The 22,483-nt window shown below is 32.3% G+C and overlaps 1 protein-coding gene across 4 annotated transcripts; it reads right to left on the bottom strand.

Annotated features, from left to right (window-relative positions):
* Positions 1-8: 8 nt before the first annotated feature.
* LOC106665625 lies at positions 9-15,386 on the bottom strand. 4 transcript variants are annotated; one of them, XM_024226996.1, is made up of 24 exons: positions 15,283-15,386; positions 13,644-13,727; positions 10,321-10,441; positions 10,117-10,262; positions 9,883-10,014; positions 9,664-9,739; positions 9,525-9,586; positions 9,349-9,453; positions 7,963-9,244; positions 7,796-7,872; positions 7,619-7,732; positions 7,442-7,564; positions 7,211-7,306; positions 6,887-7,150; positions 6,617-6,809; positions 3,566-5,892; positions 3,274-3,471; positions 2,907-3,185; positions 2,754-2,843; positions 2,188-2,315; positions 1,912-2,122; positions 1,714-1,847; positions 935-1,103; positions 9-232 (listed from the first exon to the last, which is right to left on the bottom strand). In XM_024226996.1, the coding sequence occupies exons 1-24, from the start codon at positions 15,286-15,288 to the stop codon at positions 203-205; spliced, it is 6,447 nt and encodes a 2,148-aa protein (XP_024082764.1). In that variant the 5' UTR covers positions 15,289-15,386; the 3' UTR covers positions 9-202. The 4 variants fall into 4 exon arrangements, with proteins under 4 accessions (XP_024082764.1, XP_024082763.1, XP_024082766.1 ...); XM_024226995.1 differs by lacking the exon at positions 935-1,103 and adding an exon at positions 588-756; XM_024226998.1 differs by lacking the exon at positions 935-1,103 and adding an exon at positions 588-756 and having other exon boundaries at positions 5,849-5,892.
* Positions 15,387-22,483: the final 7,097 nt, after the last annotated feature.

The following is a 22,483-nucleotide window of genomic DNA, read 5'->3' as shown; positions in this document are numbered from 1 at the left end:
AATTATTTATACAATTAACAATAAAAACCATTTACCTAATATATAATAACACACAATTTCACCTCAAATTGCCCTTGTAAGATTTTAAAACATTTTTTAAACATAAAATATATAATGATGATGTGGTTGATTTTGTATATTTGGATTTAACATAACTGCTACTTGATACTATGATAGTATGTGTATTAATTTTATTTTTGTTTTATTCCAAGGGAATGTCCTCTTTTATTACCTGAAATGAAAATTAATTTTTAAAATAAAATTAACTTTGATAGTAGTACTGAGGATTCAGTGACTAGTTCAATTAATATTTCACAAAATTAAGAATTGACAGAAAACAAATTAGATTTAATTTATTACAACCAACAACCGCTAAAGCATTCAGTTTAGTTTGCAAATGAAACTGATAGTAAAATTAGTTTTTTACGCTTGGTTTAGCAACCTTGAATGTTAGTACACCACAACTTTTAATGATTGCTTATGATAGGTTTATAGTTTATTATCCTTGTTAGTGTATTTATATTTTGTTAGCTTTTATCTGCGTAGGGTAGGATAAACCATCCCAACCAGTCAACATGCTCCCTGACCTTCATACACACTGCGAGGTACTCATGGTCACTTTTGAAGTCTTCTCTGGTTGGTAGTGATTTTCCATGCCTACGCAGTTCTTGCTGGGCGTCAATTATGTCCATCACTACAACTGGATCGACTTTATTATCCTTTATCAAACACACTAAATGTTCGATGAAATGAGTCCTACGAAAATTGATTTCAAAGCAAAAATTAGTATAATCAATTTTTTTAAAAGTTCACACAACAAAATGTTTATTTTTGTTTGTGGGATGCAGTTTATTGAGAGATTCCATTCTTAATCATCAAATAAAATTAATTTTTCTTTGGATTAGGGCACAATGATCTGTGGTTCATGAGCTACCTTGAGCAAGCGTTCTCGGTATACAGTGCTTGGAGTTCCATAGGGGTTCGGAGGAGGTTTTCTCCCAGTTCTTTTAACAATAGTTTCAAGATCGTCTGAATCAAAAATTTGTATCGGGTCTAAGCCATGCTTCCGTATCAGCAATGAAAGATACTCCACATAATGCTTCCTACAGATTACTTGAATTCAAAAACTTTGTTACCACTTAACAGTTCTTTTAAACTAACATAAAAATTAACAATATTATCATATACACAAGCAGGAGACAATTTTAAATGATCAATTCTCAAGTTTGTAGTCATAAAAAAGTTATAAAAATAATGAAAGTGCCTTTGAGGGAACTGCTGAATTCCAATATGCTAATAAAATTGATCTTCATGATCAAACCAAATCCTATCAACCTCCTCCACATACTCACTCTACAAGACGAGAAAATCAAGCAGAAAATCGATATTTCTAATGAATAAAAATTTTAGAGCAAAAACGCATTGATTTATAGCAATTTATTCAACATGCTCACCTAAATACCACAAAAACATATCAAATTGCATAAAAATTGAGTATAATACTCTAATTCAATACTATGTCTTATTTCAAATGTAAATAAAATATACATAAAATATACAAATAATCATGTATTTAAAGAATAATTTACTGTAAAATTAATTTGGCTTATATAATGTTGAAAATTTACTAATATGTAATTGAATAATTATAATTGCAATTTAATATTATGCGTAATAAGTGTGATGAGTATGCTGTAAAAAATGAGTTATTACCTGCAAAGTCCACAGCCTTCAATTGGGAATCCACAAATTGCTTCGAGGAAACCTTCATCTGTTTCTTTGAGTATCTGCACGTTGCATCGATTTGTTAAATTTTCATTTGTTTTCCTATAATCTATGCCATTGTCCTTAAAATAAAAAAAAAAAATAAGAATAGCAATGTAAAAGGATGTCTGATGTACTGTGATATACTTCCAAGAGTCGCTGTAACTGTTTGGGCTCTTTGTCTCTCAGGTAGAACAAACAGTTCCGAGGATGATGAGAATGGAGGCCGAGTTTCTCACAGAATGGCGATAACTTGCAATTATTTCCCATCAAAAATGGTTTTCCGCATCCTTGGCAAAATTCGTGCTTACAATGTGGACATATCAAATGCATGCATCCTCCCTTCGCAAGTACATATCTGGAAATATTATAAATTTTGTTAAAATAAAATATAAAATGTGAATTTTAGACTTTGTTTTTTACCTTGTCGTACATTTAGGACATGTGATGCCATTTTCTGCAAGATGCCTTTCAAGTTGATTTTCTGGGTCATTGTACTCTAACCATTCTTTGAATTCCTTGCAAGTCATCTTCTCATGTTCTTTCTGCCACTAGTAAAAGAGACAAAAAATACCATTGATAAATTTGAGAAGATAGTCACTATAATATAATGTTGTATAATTATGATAAGTTTGATACAATTATGAATAAGTGTTTAGGTCAACTTTCTATATGTGCAGGTAACTTCAACCTTGGTGTCAGAAGCTCGGGCCTTTAAATAACTTAACTCATAAGATCAACCGGGAGGACAAGGTAGGGATATGTGTTTATATCACATCTTCAAAATGATGGTGAACAACTGAATAAGTAATTTAAAAAAATAAGGGTATTTCAATTACGAGTTATTTGAACCATCAGAGTGCACATGTTTAAAAAACCAAAATTAATTGCTCTCAAAACTTTAATTACTAAATTACATACTATTCACAATTCATGTATATTATAAATTTAAAAATAAATAGTCTAATATTAACAAAAAAGTTAGTTACTGTTTTTCTGCAGGATGCACAGCTTATGTTTTTACAGTCTGGACAAATTAATCTTTTCTGCCTTGGATTTGCAATGAACCCAGATGAACACTATAAAGATTAAATATGTAAAAACTGAAAATATAAAGCATAAAGTATTTTTTTATAGTTTACCTGCCCACACCAAATAAAATTGGGGTCTTGCATCAATGTTCTATCCCTTAGTTTTCTCTGGAATAATTCATGAACATTTTCTTTTACCAATGTTTTTAACAAGATATCCAAGTTGCTAAAATAATGCAGTGTCTTATCCTCTTCAAGTTTGCTAATGTCAGGCTCTTTACAAAAAGGACATACACAGTCATTTATTGTCCTTTCAGTTATTTGCAGAGTAAAGTAATTCTTTGCACATTCCTGACAACAGATATGTTCACAGTCTAGCATAGACACCATCTAAAGAACAACACAAACAATAAATTCTATTAACTAATAAAATCCTAGAACCTGTTGGTGAAAACTTGAAAAAAATTTTTTTACTTACTTGTTTCATTGTGTACTTTCCTGCGCAGAGATAACATTCCTGCTGTAAATATGCAACTGCCATTTCAACATCATTACACTCAGCTGCAGCTGCAATGCACTGTTCTTCATCAAAATCTAAATTCTTTAACTTAACAACCAATTCTGCTTGACTGTAAGTTTGTACAAGTCCTTCAGCTAGGATTCTACGGACTTCTCTCTAAACAACATTTAAACAATATGATCATTTATAGAACTAAAAGCAAATCCACCCTTAATATCTGGAAGAATGTAAAAATATGGATGTACACTACCTCAAAACTTCCTAATTCTTCTTTCACTTGAAAACTTTCTGTAGTAGCGTCTTTTTTGAGGTCAGTTGGGACTATTTGAATATTACACTCTGTTTTTGTTGAATTATTTGTGTCATCATGAATTTTCAATTTTGGATTTATTAAAACTTCAGGTACCTGATTTTGACCAATATTGATTGTATCAATTGAAGTATTTATGGTATGAGACCCTAATCCACTATTACCAGAAAAACGATGATCTTGGCTTTCTTCTGCTTCATAAAACATGTTGTCAGAGTTTTCTTCTATATCAGACGTATTCTTACTGTCAACTAAGTTTTGTTTTGAATTCTTTTGCTCCAGCTGTATCTTCTGTTCATTTATAGGAAATTGTTGTAAATCAATAGATGCTCTCAACACTCTTTGAAATAAAGAACTAACAATCTTTTCTACAATATCATCCTTTGTTAGACTTTCCTTTAGCATATTCACAATTTCATGACTGCTATTTTGATTAAAAGTGTCTTCATTATTCTGAATATTTTGATAGATCTGTGAAATATTGTCTTTTTCAGAATCTGTAGGAATTGGACTAACGTCGCTATCTGAAGCCCCATCTGATGCATTGTCTATACAATTGGTGCTTTTTTGTAAGCAAACAGCACTAATCGGAGACAATGTTGAACTGGATGGTGAAAAATCTTCTTTCACATTGTTACTTTGTTGTTCACCAGTATTAGTAACAGGTATATGATTAACATCTTTATTATTTTCAATATCTTGTTTATTTTCTTTCAAAACAGTATTAACATATGTAGGAAAAGCTTCTTGATTTGTTTTTGAGCTTACCGCCCTATTTTCATGATTACTTTCTTTGTTAGTTTCACCTTTACTTGTATTATCTTGTGCAGGTAATTCTATAGCATTAATAATTATTGAATCAACATTATCATTTTTTTGTTCTTCCATTAAAGTTGAATTTACACCTCCTATCTTTGAATTAGAATTATCAATTTGGATAAGCATGTTATTTAATACTTCATCAACTACTTGTACAATTTCCTGAACATTATTAGCTGCATCTGAATTTTCATTTTGTTCATCAATTGTTATAATTTCTAAAGGCTTGCTTCTTTTTTGTTTTGTATTAAGATCTGCTACTACTATATCTGATTCTGATTTAACGTCCTTTAGAGACACACTTGGCACTTTAATTGGAATCCTCACAGTGATAATTTCAGTATTCTCTTCTATTGAATCAGGGTGATTTGGAAACTCGTCTGTTTCTTCTACATTCGACATAGTTGTTTCTTGTCTGTTTTCATCTCTTGCCGTATGATTTGGTTCCAAGGTAATAAAATTAGTTTCTTCTAATTTTTCAGAAGGAAGTTTGCTATTGAAAACTTCTAATTTTCCCATCTCTTCATTTAAGTAAGAAGAAATTTCATTTGGCTCTAAGTCAACATCTTTTATTGATGTTGTATTAGTATATTCACTTTTATCAACTTTTTGATCACCGTGCATTTCAATGCTTTCGTAAGAGCCACTGCTTGAAGGTGACAAGCTTTTTTCTAGTTGTGGTAGACTTTCAATAAAAGCAATATTGTCATCCTCATAGTCATATTCATCATCATCTTCATTTTCAGAAGTCAAGTCAGTATCCAAAGAAATTGTGTCACCATTAGGACCTTGTAAATCTTGATTTGCATTGTTTAAAGACATTGCATCACTTTCTGATGCAATTGGATCTACATTGGAGCTGGCATTACTGTTGGGTGGTACATGCTTTTCTTCTGTATCAAATTTTAAGTTTATATCTACACTACTGTCCTCCAAGCTTATGTGTGTATTTTCAGCTAAATCAGAAAAGCTTTCTGCATCATTTTGATGATCCTGAGACATAATGATTTGATTCGAAGAATTTGCACTTACAGAGTTTTTATTTTCAGACTGATTCAATTTTGGCACTGAGTCTTGTCCTAAATTTTTAGTTAAAAATTCTTGCAATGGATCAATTTTTTCCACTGGTTTTGATAATTCTTGCATTTCGAGGGCAATTTGAAGGGAATTATTTGCAGTGAAACAATGCGTTAAATATCTATGTACATCTGAGAAACGTCGATTCCGACTAGATTTAGTGTTTTGGGTTTTGAGAGAATTTTGTGGAAAATCGTAGGAATCTGAGTTTTTTGAGCTTATGGAATTTAATTGCAACATAGATTGAGATAACTTTGGTTTATATACATAATTGTCCAGCCAAGTTTGTATTCGGTCATTATTACTGTCATTAGAAAATAAACTCACCTCTTCATCTCTCTTATTACCCTTTCCCCCCTCCCAATCAGAATCTGAAACAAAAACATGAATATAAGTACCTATTAAAAAAATACTGCAGTACATGCCATATTAAAATTGAAAAACCAATAAAACTTTAGAACATAGAAGTTTAATCATTTCCAATCATCTGTGTCTGCATATTCTTCCAGGTATTGTTAGCCAGGTGCATTTCAGCATTTTTCCAGAGAAAGACCAAAGCAAGAAGAATAAGAAGACCAGAATTATTGGAAATGCAAACATATTTAATGTATTAAAAATTAAGCAACATCATATTCCAATTTTAAGTACAATATCTGAAGCAATGGTTGTTCACTAAGACGATTAGGTATTACAAATAAAACAATTTAATTTTTTTTTTTTTTTTCAAGGAATACTGGCCATTATGAAATACGTGTAGAAATGTGTGATGATTAGTGATCGTTAATCGATAATTATTCTGATAATTAATCACACCAGACCACATCTCACGATTTCTGAATAATTATGAAATACATCAAATACATTTTATGTTTCATTAGTTCAAATGTGATTAATTATTACTTAAATATCATATTTTTCAGTATTCATAATGATACTCTTTGCGTATGATTATTTGAACCACATATTTGATCTTTGACATAGCTTGTTTTTTTAAGTGTCTTATAATCAAGATATACAAATACATATTAACAATTTATCATCATTATTTCTGTTAATGATCATACAGTTACTATCATGCTAAAAGAAAAAAAGTACCATGTGCTAACTTTGTGAAATCACCACTTTCATTATCAGTCCCTTGTGGAGGCCCCCATATTCTCATCAGAAACGGTTTGAGCTGACTCTTACTAAGTTCCATATAAGCGGCCTCCAAGTTGCCATGATTGGCAGTCAGTACAGTTACAATATCTTCTCGGGAAAAATTGCCCCTCGAGAGAAGTTCAGCATACTGCAATGATGCAACATTATTATAAATAAATTTTTCTATGAAAAATAAGGAAAGGAATGTATAGAGAGAATATTTACTTTTTTTTGTCTTTGCTCAACACACTCAGTCACAGCAGCCCATACATTGCCGTCATGCATTCTGAGGGCTTCTCTTGCTTCTGACGCGGATATTGTGCCAACAGTATTTTCTTTTCTCTCATGGCCGTAGTTGGTGCCGAGAGTAACTACTGTGTCGATCATATTTCTCCAGTTCTTTTGAAGCCATGCAACAGGATCACCATCCTCACAATGTAATAGGGCTACTGCAAGGTCATCAGCAGAAAATTGCTGTTCTTCTGCTTCCTGAAGAAAAATTGATCATAGTTTTGTTCTAAAGAAAATAAACTGAAATAGTTAACTTACTCTTAATAACTTAACCATTTCTAGTCCTTGTTTCACTTGTTTTTGTACTAGGGTGCTAATGTAATCAGGGGGTTGGGAGCCAGCTCTTTTAAGATTCTGTAATTTTTTGTCAAAAAATATAACATTATTAAAAATAGAAATATTTTATATTCCTGAACACCACACCTCAAAACTAAATTAATAATATTTAATAATTATAATTAGATTAAATGAATTCTTAATATTAACAACCCTTTGCATTGTTAATTGATCCATATTTTTCACTGATGGTGGTTGTTCAGGAGGTACAGCTGTTCCATCAACTGGATTAAACTTTTCAGGACTTCTTCGTTTTGGAGGAGTTACAGGCAGGCTCTAAAAAAATTGAAGTATCTCTAAAACTTGCACTATTTTTTTTACTTTTTGTACCTGAGTATCACTAAACAATGACTGTTTAGAATATGATCTTTGTGGTGCCTTCCATTCAGCATAGTCTGCTAATGAAGTTGTACGCTTCAATTTATGCCCAGTCACGTCGTATGTCTACATGGAAGAAAAAAAAAACTTTAACATCAAGTTTAAAAAAAAAAAATTCCCGCCACACACCTGTGTAGAAATACTTTGAGGTGGTGGAGAAGTGCCAGTCGATGTTAAATGTTTTTGTGAATCATTTGGCTGAAGCCCTACAACAAATAGGGTAAATTCATTATAAATTAAATATTAAATGCTTGAACTTCTTAATAAATTATTTAATTGCAGAATGCAGAGCCTACCTTTTTGTGGTGATTTGATTTGCAGTTTTTGCATTGAGGTTGATTGAGGACTTGAACCCATATTCATTTTTCTTAATCCTTCAGTTATGGTAACTTCATCATAATCCTTCACAACCTTTGTTGTCCTTTGTTCTTCAAATCTCTTTGTGGATTTGAAATCTTTTTGCCCTTTTAGGTCTGGTTGAACATTTTGACTTTTGACAGATTTTGGTTTTGCTGTTGTTTTGCAACAGATGGCACAAACCCTTGTCCCTGGCTCATTAATAAAAGTGCAATGAACACATTCCCATTGCGTTTCTGGAATGGGACCCATTTCCTCTTCTTCTTCATTTCTATCTCCTGCCGAATTACCATTGGTCTCTAAATTATTAACAGTATTGGGTGTTTCGGTATGTGCATTGACTACATTTTCACCATATTTATAACTAATGGGAGATGTTCTTCTTCGTCCTGTGTCTGAAAATCTTTCATTGCGTCTGGATTTTCTTCTTCTAGATTCAGGCTCATTGAAATCATTTTGTTCTGATGTCCTTGGACTATTGCTTGAAGGATCTTCAAATTCAGAAAACCCTTTATTACTTCCTCTACTTAAACGACCTTCTTCTGTATAACTTGTTTTAGAATCATCAAATGTCCTCCTTCTCTGTCGCGTATCTTCTGATTCGTACCTTTGTTGATTTTGATTTGTCATGCTATCAAAATCATTTCTCCTACTACCTCGCCTATCTAAATTTCTGTCATACTCATGTTTAGACATTTTATCCAAAGGATGTCCCATGGATTCTCTTCTTGATAATGTTGGTTGGTGGCTTGCCCTTCGCCCTCCATAAGTAGAAAGGGTGTCATCATCATGCCTATGGGTTCTATTAATCCCTTCAGCCATAGACGCCCTTCTAGATATTCTATGTGTAAGAGCAGGAGATCTGCTCCAATTTTTCTCTCGATCATCTTCTTCACTTTCATATTCACTGTGTGGATTTCTACTTCTTCTTGATAATGCAGGAGATGGATTTCGTCTTCTGTTATGAACAAACCTGTCATCATCTTCTGATGCACTTGAAGAATCTTGGACATGATGCCTCCTTAAACTATTTCTTCTCGATTGCTCGTGACTACTTCTTCGATTCAGAAATGCTGAGCTGTGCCAAGTTCCATTTGGTGGTATTCCACTCCATGGGGGAAGACCCATTAAAGATTGTGGTCCCATGGTGTTACCATGCCATGGATCCCATATAACTCCATGTTGGCAACTAGGGCAATTCAACTGAGCCATTGAATGAGCCTGTAAAAATAAATATAAACCATTTTTTTTTTAATTATAATTTTTGGCATTGAAATTATATATAAATGATTTAAATAATTTTTTTTTTATATAAAAAACATCACCTGTACAAGAGGGTTAAACCCCGGTGAATGAAGATTAGAAAAGCTGCCAGCTCGATGATTCTTTAAATTCCAATCTCCAAACATGCCTTCTTGAAATCCTCCCATCTAAAATGGACATCATATAAATACACAGAGTTAATTGCTAACTATGGATGGAATGCAAAAAATGAAATTACCTGTGGAGACAATTCTTGGTGATGAGGGTGCCCCATATGGGGGGAAACACTATTCGCTGTGACTAAAATAAATCAAACAATAACTTAAACAATAGAAACAATCGAATAAGTATCAATAGTCTATTAAAAATAATTTTACAGGGTGCTGCTGGTAAAGGTCTTCCTCCAACCAATCTCTTCAAACTTCCAACAAAACCGACTTTAGAAGTCGGACTCTGAAATAATGCCCTAAATCATGACCTATACTATTTAAACTATAATCAACTACTCGCTTTTATTTGAGGCGTGGTATCAGTTGTACATGAATATGTGTTTCCACACCCAACATTAAAATATAAATATTAGGTGTTTATTTTACCTGATCTAGGGGACTTGGAATTGGTGTTCGAGATGTCCGTTTGTTTTTTCTGGGAGGAGGGACTGGGGGTTGGGCAGCTTCTCCTTTCGGTGGTAATGGTGGTCGTACAATCGTCTGTTTTCCATCTAAATCCTAAAACAATAAACTCATTAAAAAACCCAACATCTAACAGTTTCTAACTTATCAGAATCATGTTTTTAAATTATTGAAACAAAATAATTATAATGAACTAGCCTTTCTAAAGTGTGTTTGACGTTTTGGATGTCGATGATACATGTCATCACAAGAGGGGCAAAAATTTTGTGAACATTGAGCGCAATGAACAGATGGAGTTGATGATCCGCATAGGTCACACTTTTTTCCACTCGCTGGTTTTATTTCTAAAAAACATTCAAAACAAATTAGACAAAAAAAAAGACAAGTAAAATGTTCTTGTACCTTGCATTGGAGCATTTGAATAAGTTTGTCCTGGAAACTCTATAACTTCATAATCTGGATCTATTGGAGGATCATTGACTGGTGGAGGTGGCGGAGGAGGATATGCGACTCCTCTTGTTTGCTCAAATAAGTATCATACATATTAAATTTGACATAATCAAATATTAAACTAAGTTCTTAACTATTCGTTGTTGTTTAAGTATTTTTACTTTTAACATTTACCGCTCGGTTTTCTTATTAATGTAGTATGAGATTTATTCATTTGTTTATTGATTATTTATGTAAGCTCAATTCTGCACACATGTATATAGGATCTTACCTCTTCTTGCGGCATATCGTGAGAATATTTAATTTTGTGTTTTGGCAGTATGGGGTACCTAGGTCTTGTCTATCTCATCGCTGAAGTTAGGTTCCAGGGTCTATTCACAAGGACATTTCAGTCCCCAATGCAAGAAGTTTTTAAACCTTGGTACTTTCACACTTTCAATTATTCTTGTGTACATTTGTTCCTATTTACACACCAAATAAAATTTAAGAATGGTGGTGGTAGAGAACTGATATTGATCATTTGTTTGTACCATTTTAATGATTTAACCACAACCATTTAATATTAAATATATTTATTTTTTGTTATAAATAAAAATAGAAAAATAGATTTAATACAAAGTTTCAAAATGTTATTAATTTGGAACTTTTGGATTTATTATTTTTTATCACAACCCATGAATATATTTTTGTAAATTTATTAGAAACGCTCAATTTGATTGATGAGGGGATGAACAGATAGATCATTCCATGATTTAGCTTATTCTGTTAGATACATTTCAACATTTTACCATCAACTATGGTTGGTTAGTGTATTAACTAAATATATACATACACATAATATGTATGGGTAACATATCTATGTCTTTTTATAAGAGTGTTTCACTTAATTAGTTTATTCACCCACATTAAACACATTGTACTTTAATTTTTAAAAGAATCGTTTGTTTAATTGCAAATTGATTGCAGGAACAATTTTAATAATTTTATGATTATGCATAACTGATATTAATGTGATGATGGATTACATTTCAGCATCTTCAGTGTTTGTATGTTATTTTGTTCTTTTGTAATTGTTATATAATGTTTAGTTTACTCCCAAGCATTGTTTACTACTGAAATAAAAACCGTCATTAACTTGATTATTTGCTAATCAATTGTGAGCGATTTATCATATTATAATAATTATATCGTTATTCGTCAATTTCCCAACTTTCTCTTTGGTCTTCACTGACAGGAGCGTTTAAAAGGACACGATTGACGTAATAACACACATGCCAACTACTGAGGATGCCTCAACGCACTTGACGGACCAGAACCATACCGTTTTTTTCTGTACAGTGTGGAATTCCACGATGGATTTTTCGTTTAATACGAAAACGAAAAAAAAATCTGAAATACTGAAAATGGCAAACGCGGAAATGCGTCTTACAGATAAGCAGAAGATAGACAGACCTAGCGAAGATAGGCAGATTAAAATGATCGATAACAATAAAATTTTAATTACAATCTCTTAAATGCCGCAGGAAGGTGCTAATAAGGAAAATTATAAATAACTAATGACGCATATTATACGTTCAAGCGTCGTGGTGTTTGATGAAAACTTGCCAGTTGCAAGATCAAAAATTATACTTTTTTGGTCTAATTAATATTTAAGCATGAATAGCACTTGGACCAAAATTACAGTGTACAACATGGACAGGGAGAAAGTTTGTCATTAAAATTAACTCAATAGGTTATTGCAATATTTAAGAAAAAAATTATTGCAAATTAAAATTTGGTTGGAAATGCGTAAACCTAGGCGATAACAAGTAGGAAAACAGACGTGGTTTTTTAAATAAATATTTTTATTTTATACTTAAACCTGATTTTTTTTTGTAATAGTTATATTTTAAAGTTATTCCTGATAAACGTAATCAAAGGAAATAAATAAGAAAATATTAACGGGTATATTGAACTTGCCTATTTTTACCCAGCCTGCTCTATTAGTTTGTCTCTGTCGATACAAAAATAGAAATGTTGTTTTATGTAGTACACCTAAATAAATTGAAAAAAATCTTATATATCGTTTACATATGTATATTTCGACGATAATTTATGTTTTATTTACTTATTTAATATTACAGTTCCACGGGCATTTGCCCCTAACGGGTACAATAAAAACTAAAATAAATACATACGAAAATAGATAAACTGTATGTAAGGATAAGGCAGAATCCTAAATATAAAAATGACGTAGATAAAACAACAATTAAAATATGGCTTCGTACTATTTAGCCCAGGGCTGCAAGCCGATTTACAGATGGGGATGGGATCATCTAATAGATCAGCAAAATTTCCTGTTCTATTAAGCTCTTTTGCAGCTCGACACTGAACACCTCATGGCTTCTCAAGTTCGTCGCATGGAAGTTAAGGGAAAAGCGCTAAAAAATCTCAGCGGCATCAATGAGATCACCGAGAACCCGCCATCCAAAAAAACAGAAATGCCAGACCTCGACCGAGAAGAGATTCAATACCAAGACAAGAATATCTTTGAGGTATTATACATTAAGTATTTAAGTACCTATGATTGGACCTTCTCAATAAGAGCCCTATCGTTGTCTTAGTAAGTAGCCCAGACTATAGAAGCGAATTCCAATAAACTATGGTCAAGGAATTGCTATACAATTTTTATAGCAAAGATATCGGAAAAATTATTACGGTTATTCTTTTCAGGAAGCCTAGGTTTCTAAGAGCTCATTAGTGACATTAGTATAATCGTTTTCAAAGGTACGTGATTGTGTTGAAGATCACTCCTAAGTCGCCTATTTGTGACGCTTCACAGGAAGTACTATTATTAACAGAGTGATTTTATAAATCTTGAGATCGTCAGCCAGCATAGAGATTTGACAGCCGATATAGGAACACAGACCTCATTAAAGAATAATAAAAATAGTATGGGGATGATTGGGAACTCTGAATCTACCAAAACCGGATCAGAGAGAGCATCCTTATAAGATACGGAGAAGTCATGACCCTCCAGGAAAGATGACCAACCCGGTCAAAGGCTTTGGATAGGTCGGCATAAATGGAATGTTCCTCGAAATTATTCTCCAGAGCATTCAGTACAAAGTCTTTATAAATAATAGAATAGTTATTGATCGGCCTTTTAAGAAAGCATGCTGAAAGAATGAAACGAGCCTGCGTTTTGACGTTAATTTAGTCTCAATTGATTGAATGAATAAACACCGATGGCTTGAACGTATATGTTAACAAGAGCAGATATTTTTTCTATTTACCATCCAAGACGGCATTGATCTAGCCGCTTTTAATCTCGCGGATGGATTCATACCTCCACCCAAGGGACGCCATCTCTCCTTGTTCTGTAAAAATCGAAAAACAAAATTAAAATTAATTTTAATTAATGTTTCTCAAAGGAAACGTTCCCTCTTCTTGCCAGGAATTTCATAAACCAATCAAAACAGTCCCGGTGTTAAAATGTTCTATAACATTATATTTCATTTATGTATAAACAGATTATAATTAATACAATAATGGAATTACAATTAAATACTTTTAGTACATAATCTCACATTAATAGTTACATTACATAATCAATTGTTCTCAATAAATAAAAATATATTGAAATCATTATTCGAAGGATAACAATAATTAATTTTATTATCACGATCCATAAAAAAAACTTCATTAGTTAACCCGATTGACCAATTTGTGAAGAAATAATTGGGACAAAATAAGATGCAGGCAAAACTCATCGAAGTAATTGCCAAGTTTTATTTAGGGAGTTGAAAGTAGGAAATGTTTCCCAGAACGAATATGGAAAATTAAATCTCAATTATGACAAATTATTATCATTTCAAGCCATTACAGTTCGTGATCCGATTGACCATTAACATTTTTCAATTAATTAATATTTATGAAAGGTATTGGTCGAGATAATTATTAATAATAATAATTTAAAGTGCAGTTTAACAAAATGTAAATGAGTTACTGGATGATTATCCCAGGCCTGTCAACCTCTTCTGGCGGGCTGATGATTTTTATGCTTTCGTTTTTCTAGTTTATAAACTTGGAAATTTGAAGAATTCGTTTCATTTTATGTTGCAGGGTGAGGCCGTCTGATTTTTGAGGTGAAAATGAAAAGAGAACTTCTTCTCAACACGTTTTTTTTTCTAATTATCTTCCAGTTTCGAATAGATTGATATCTTATGTAACGATACAGTTTTTATTAATAAAAATGTTTTCAATGTAGTTTTTAGCACTTTGATTCGGTTGATGTGTTAAATTATCAAATCGCATCGTACAAACCATTTTCTATTAGAATGGATTCTATTTTCTCAAAGGCGATATTTAATTTTATTAATTAATTAAGTATATAACTAATTATTGCAACGGAATATGTACAGACCCAATATTTTCTTTTTTGTATCTGAATAAAGATTTAATCTTTATTGAAGGATGAAGGTGGTTTAAACAAGTCCCAAGTTCCATCAAAAAGCCACGCGCTTTTAGTTGTTTCTTCTATATTAAGAATATCCACTTTTTATGATATTTTCACCATTATTTTGTAACTTTCTTTTTACCAATTCTGTATAATTTTTATTTTTAACGTCAGTATAAGTATATTATATGTAAAATGTAAGTATAAATAATTTTTTTATTCAAGATTGTATTAAGGTCTGAAAGATGATTTGTTTCTACGGGTATTATTTTAATGTTTTGGTCTAGCCTATAGAATCTGTGACAACTCCGTCTGACTTTTTACAATTTCTGTAATTTGATATTACGATACAAAATACTCACTTTTTGTTCTTATAATTAACGCATCACAAAGGAAAACACGAGTTTTATTCGAAATCACCGAAAAATACCTGGTCAATCCGAATTTAGCAATAACAATTTGACTTTTCTACTTACTTCCATGTTGGCATTCCCTGTTTCCTGAAAAGAGATCAAATGTTCTGTCCGAGGCCAGTGCCAAACTCCAACTGTTATATTTAGTAGCAGCCATCCTCCTGACTTAGTGCCAAACTATGCTCTTAGACGTCGCTTCTTGGTTCAAAGGCACCCAGACTATTTACAAGCATTCGAATAGTCTGTTTTCGTGGCATACTCGAAGCCACTAAACTTAACAAGCCAGTTTTACAGTTAGTTTTCTGTCTTTCCCATATGCTTAATTTTTTTCAGTGGGTTTCGAAGAATGGAAGAATTTATTTCAAAAAGAAAATGAAATATCACAACCAGAATTACTGTTTCCGTAAATCGAGTACTGCCATTTGGATATGTTATCAAAATTAGGAAAGATAAACCAAAATCAAAGATACCTATTCAATCTTAGAAGAAGCTTGTCAGTGTTTTCCGGCTCTTTAATTAAACAAACTAAAACAAGGAAAGCGTTCACAGGATAATGAACCAAACCAAAAAATATTAAACATATAACTATTTTATACATAACAATATTTTATTAGCTTATACTACACACTTTTCTTTTAACTCAAAGTCATTTTGTTGTTCAGGTTTCTGGATTTATTAAATAATCCTAACGATCGAGATAGCTCCAAGAACCTGCTATTGAAACGTTTCCCTGAGATTGACATCTATTTATTTTCCCCGGACATGCCGATTAAACAGTAGGCGAACAGATAAGAAGGATTTTTTTTAAAGTTATTGACCTACAACAACAATTTATATCCAGTTACGTAATTCTTTTTTAGAGGGTGCGAAAAAAAGGTGTGTAGAGAGAGTAAGGAGAGTTTTGTTTAAATTTGTGTAGATAGATAGAAAGAGAGAACGAGAGAGAGAGAGAGAGAGAGAGAGAGAGAGAGAGAGAGAGAGAGAGAGAGATACATAACTAAACAATCATATTTATATAATGATAATAGGTATTTAAAACTTAGTTATTTGGAATTGACAAAAAATTGAAATGAAAAAAAATACGAGATGTGCTTATTATATTATTTATTAGAAATATTTATTATCACTTAGAGTAAGTGTGAGGGAAAGGTGAAAAGGACAGGCAGACACGGAGAGACAGCTAGAGAGCCCGATGTAAATATATATATAAGTTATATACGAATATAACTATTTTGTTAAATAAATGATGTGATGACAATGCTAGGATGCAGGTGTTGCTCCTAGAATTGTCATCAGCACTCTCTCCCATTCTAGACATTTTATAGGATTTTCATTTAACAAACGAGTTAAGTTAGATTTCCCGAAAGCATATCGATGAGATTTGATTTAGATCGTAAATTAAAAGAACTGAATGTATATCAGTACTTATTTGTAATTTCTGGAATAAAAGTTTTTAAAAACGCAATCGACAAAAGAAATTATTTAAGTGGCGCAGTGGCATTTAACTGGACATTGTCGAAAGTTATTGAATGAATATCGAGTAACTTTCCGTTTCAACGGTTAATCAACAATCGGTGAAGAGTTCAGCGCATATGATCTTTCCTCCCGGACAACGGCATCGAAATTCTAGACCCTCGGAACCAGCGAATATAGTCGTAAAAGCTCTCGTTTTTATGAAAGACAACAATTAAAATAATCTCATTTAAATTTGTAATATTATTAACATATTCTTAAAAAACGAAATTTTTTATTAATTGATAACAAATATCCAAAATGGCTCTCCCAGAATTTAAAAGAGAATTTCTGGACATGGTCCCGGAATTCAAGGAGACCCAACCGTTCTAACACGATTCATAGACATGTCGAAAAAATTAGTTAACACATTTGTAGATACTAACCACCCTAATAACTTCCAAAATTATACCTGCTTTCATGTTTAAGAAATAAGATAAAAGGCCCTGCAGCTCAAGTGATTGAAAATAGTAACGTGTCAAACTGGGCAGATTTAAAAACTGCATTGTTAGGGATACGCCGACAAAAGGGACGCATTCACTCTCCAGATTGAAATCTCTAGACTATCACAACAAAATGAAAAACCATATGAGTTCTATCAACGAGTACAGAACCTGTTAAACTTACAAATAGCATATTTTAAAAACCACAATCCCCTTCAAGCCAACACTTTGATTATGCGAGAGGCGTCGCACTCCGTGTCTTACTAAGAGATCTAAAAGAACCCTAGGCTCACTTATGCGGACTAGAAACCCAATAAATTTCACAGAAGCACTAAATATCCTCACGAATGATTTTCAGTTCTTGAAAACATTTCAGGAACCAGACAATTATCCGTCAAGGAAACCTCGCTTTCAACCACAGAGTAGACACCCAGCAAGATTCCCCAATCAATATCCTAATTTCCCTCAAAACACAAAATCTGACACACAAAGTTCACAAAACACTACGTTCGCCCCGCGAACGGACGTGACAACAAACCGACATCATGTCGAAACAAAGTAGACAATCGTTCAGAGAACCCAATAATTTTTTCCCACAGCAAAATTCCAAATTCGGTCAACACCGTCCAAATTACACTGTAGGAGAAATTCATCACCTAAATAACCAAGCAACCGCCACAGAAAATTCACAACACCAAAATCAGTTAAGCTTGGAACCTACGGATTAGTAGAAAACACAAGCCACTACCCGAGTACCATTTGATGACACAATGCAACAAGCAAACCTCCCATATATAGAATTCAGAAAGCCACCTCTCAAAATATTTTTATCGACACAGGTAGTACAACATCCTTCATCAATCCTGAAATAGCCACAAACACTTTTAAAAATCAATAAAATTAGATCTGTTTAAAATTACTTCAGCACACGGAACCTCGACCGAAAAATTTAGTGCATTTATACCATGTTCCCATCTATTCCAAATTAGCGGACTACAATTGAAATTTAGAAGATTTAAATTTCACGAAAAATTCGATATCTTATTAGGCTTAGACGCTCTTACATATCTGAACGCTCGTATCGAAGTTAAGTAATCCGTTATAATAAAAGTCCAAAAAAAAACTTTATTTATAATAACGAATACAATTTTATACAACAAGTATACCGGCCAACAACTAGCATAACACTGCGTCTAGCATAAGACTAAGAGTAAGACTTAATAGAAGACTAACGGAAGACTGTCGGCCCTAGCGCCTGAGCCCTATTTATATGGAAGTGAAGTTTGCTGACTCAGATGCTGTGGATTCTGGAAGACGGTACCATAACTTGAATTAAGTTTACCAATTACAATGATGTGACTTCACTGGTTTCTAGGCAAGGAATGTTCCTACATTTTAAATTATAAACAATTACGTTTCCCTGGTGGGGGAGAGTGCTGATTGCAATTCTGAGAAGGCCACCTGCATCTTAGCATTGTAATCTGATAATATCCGATAACTTATATATATATATATATATANCACAGCAAGCAAATACAAAACTGGAATAACCACTTCCAATTAGGGAATCTTCGGTCTATACTCGATGAAAGCCCGAGACGGATTCAATTAAAAATATTAATATGAGCAAAGGCTTGGGGATGTAATGAAGGGTTGCAACAGATAAGGGTCTAGCGAGTACGTAACACCTCCCCCTTTAAAAAAAATAAACTTCCTCCTGGATGTTTGACCTTAAGATTCCCTATTACAATATTATAATACAATATTACAATAAGTTACATGTTACATTGTTTATAGTTGTCATGATTCAAGTCCTACTCCTAATACAATATAATTCGATAATATATGGTTATAAAACATTAATTTTATTTAAGTCTATTTAATTTTATTTAATACAATATATACGGTAAATACAATACAGTACAATAAATTTTATTTAGTACATGGTGATAAAACATTAATTTTATTTAATTCGACTTCTTCCATATTCGAATCTGATTTAACATTTGCGGAATTTATCTATTTATTTTATTTCGACAAACATGGAACTTAAGCATATAATATATAATTATAAAAACAATAATTAACATAATGATTATCAACACGCAATACAATATAAAGGGTGAACCTGTATTATCGTCATTAATACTTTTGTGGATATTTATAGGGATTAGAGGATTCAAGGGTATATCTTGGAGAGAAAATTTCCTTAAATGAATTTCCATTTGAGGCTGTTGGTTCGCCGTTGAATTTATTGGTTCGATTTTAGGCAGAATTTTTGGATGTCCCCTAGATGTTGATTCGTAGGCCAGATGATTTCCTTTGTAGTAGATCGTCGCGGACTCCGTCTGCATTAGGTAGATTCCGTGAAGTTTTTTCGTTTCGGTTTCTTTATGTGTGACAATCGTTAATTTGTCAGGCGTAATAAAGACGATTAAATATTTGTTTATTTCTTTTATCAGCTCGATGTGGTTATTTGACGTGTGCAGACGGACAAGTGTGCAGGAAGTCGACGTCTCGTTCAGCATAATTTCTTCGACGCAACTGGATCGGTGATAAGATACGTCGTCTTCGTAGCATTGGAATCCTCGATTTACAAGTTTACATTTATTGTTTAATAAAATTAAAGAATTACTTTTTGTTGCTTTCAATACAAATTTGTTTTCAGGAATTACAGTTACATAAGTTTAGCCTAATTTAGAAGGTATTGAATAGAAATTATACATATCGTATTCTACTTTTGAATTAAGGGGTATTGACAAGCTATAAATGATTTCATTATTATGGATTTTACAACTGACTTTTATTAATATTCATATTCCAAAATATTTTCTAATTTTACTTCGATAGGCATCTGGATTGCATAATGCACAGAAATTTTTGAAAGTTCCTCATAGAGGTGATGTGTATTTATTATACTTGGGTGTAACGTTCCTTGTTTGCAAAATGTTATGGAACTCTCAATATCTTGAAATATATTCATAACTAGATTAAATAATGTTTGTAAGTGATGAATTGTTTCTTTTACAATTGTTAAATCGGTTATATGTCGAATCTTCCTATTTAGTTGTAATATTTTATATTCCAATTCTTCACTGTTATATTTTATAGTTTCTACGGTTTCCTTAAAATTATCAATGATTTTGTTATTGACAGAATATTGTGCGATTAATTGGTTTTGGATATTTAGTTGGTTTTCTTTTACGTGACTTAAAAATGTGTTGAAATGTTTGCCGTCATCATAGTCTAAATTACCCGTTAGCGGCATGGGGTTTTTTATTTTTACGTGTTGTGACTCTTTACCTGTATTGATTATTGGGCATAAAGCTTCATAGTTATGTACCCTAACTAAAGCTTCCGGTATTTCGACCTTACCCACTCGTAAATTTGGTACTACAGCGTCACCTTGTTTCATGTTCCTCACAGGGATTTTTATTATTTGTTCCGTTTCCCCTAATATTTCGAAGTTATAAATTTTTCGCGAAGTGTTAAAATACTCTAATGGTATACATTTTGTAGGTGTTTTTAGGCAATTTTCTATTAAATTAATGTTAGATTTTAAAATTTTTAAATTGTCAATCCCTAGCAGTATGTCAAATTCTGTGTGAAACTCGAACAAAAAGAATTTCGACTTGACATTGTTACAATTTATTAGTTCATCTAAGCTAATTAGGGTGCTAAATTATTTTTCCGAGCTCTCGCCGTGAGCTATTGATATTATAAACGGGTCGTATTTAATATATTCGCTAAAATATTTGTTAGCCATGGTTGGATTTACAAACGATTTTGTGCTACCAGTATCGATAAAAATTTTCAAATTATATTTTGGAAATATTATGTAAGGTAATACTGAATTTTCTTTCCCGAGAGTCATTAAGTGATATCTGGGGATGGATTTTGGCCTAATTCTAAAAAATGTTTCTAGTCTATATTATTAATTTCTTCAAATACATAATTATCTCGTACGATTGGGACGTTATATTGATTGGGAATGTAATTTGTGTTTCTTGGATTTGTTTTTGGGAAATGCCCATAATTTGTACCACTGTAATTACGAGTCGATGTGCTCATTGGTTGATTTGTGTTCTTTTGGGTGATAATTTTGATTCCAATTTGACTGTGAGGAATGTGCGTAAGTTTTTCCTGGTTTGTAATTGTTTCCTTGGCTATAACGAGGGTATGCGGGTTTTTGTGGTGAAAATTGTTTGGAGTTAGTGAATTTTCTGTCTGGGAATATGTTTGCGATTGTCCGATTATTTCCTTGGACGTAATATTGAAAGTCGTTTGTGAGCATGCTAAGAGCTTCGTTTAAATCTGAAGGATTTCTCGCACGAATGAGAGATCCTATAGGTTCTTTTAAACTTATTAATAAAACTCGTAATGCTAATTTCTGAGCGCAACCTATTGGTGATTGTGTCGATACATAATGAGTTTTTTGATAAGCAGTAAGTAAATTTAGTATATTTTGCAACCTATTGAAAAATTCTATACTAGTTTCGTTATGTTCTTGTTTTAATTTTGTCATCTCGATTTCTAACGCGAAGCTATCTCTTTTGTCGCTATATCCTGCTAGTAGAGCGTTTTTAATTTCATCCCAAGAACCTAATGATAAACTTCCAATAATCTTTGCAGCTTTGTCTTTAATTTTGGCTTTTATGCTACCCAGTAGCCATATATTTTGGAAATCGTTAACATCCTGTTTATTAAAGAATTTTTCTATTAATTTATCCGCCATTTGTATGAAATCATACAATAGACTTGTTTCACCATGAAATTCTGGTAACATATCTAAATATTCTGTTCTTAACACGTTAAGTGACATTTTTCTAAAAATTTTATTATTATTATTCGTTTAAAATTTATTTAAAATACTTATGTTTATTTTATTTTAATAATTTTTTTATGTTTCGATTCCTTTCAAATTTGTTAATTAAATTTTGAATTCTGAAAGCAACTTACAAATTTACTATTAAGAAGACCTTCAAGAGGATTCGAGATCATCTCGATGAACTGTGTTCGCAATTTTCTGACTGATGAAACAGTAAAGTTCGTATTAAACTAGTTTTTAAAAAGAATACTATTTATTACACAGCAATCAAATACAAAACTGGAATAACCACTTCCAATTATGGAATCTTCAGTCTATACTCGATGAAAGCCCGAGACGGATTCAATTAAAAATATTAATATTAGCAAAGGCTTGGGGATGTAATGAAGGAGGGGTTTCTTGGAAGTGAACACGTGTAGGTGTGATAAGGGAGGAATGTGAAGGGTTGCAACAGATAAGGGTCTAGCGAGTACGTAACATA

The sequence above is a fragment of the Cimex lectularius genome, unplaced genomic scaffold, assembly GCF_000648675.2.
Source record: "Cimex lectularius strain Harlan isolate CLEC.00 unplaced genomic scaffold, Clec_2.1 scaffold104, whole genome shotgun sequence".
Classification (NCBI taxonomy): Eukaryota; Metazoa; Arthropoda; class Insecta; order Hemiptera; family Cimicidae; genus Cimex; species Cimex lectularius.
Note: the sequence above shows the minus strand (reverse complement) of the source record. Positions and strands in the feature narration are given on the sequence as shown.

Bases quoted from the DNA above. Each gene is read 5' to 3' on its own strand.
- LOC106665625 (XM_024226996.1), bottom strand. The intron at 3,186-3,273 runs GTAAGTAAAAAA...GTTGTTCTTTAG, and splicing joins GAAAGTACACAATGAAACAA to ATGGTGTCTATGCTAGACTG. The intron at 1,848-1,911 runs GTATATCACAGT...TTTTATTTTAAG, and splicing joins AGTTACAGCGACTCTTGGAA to GACAATGGCATAGATTATAG.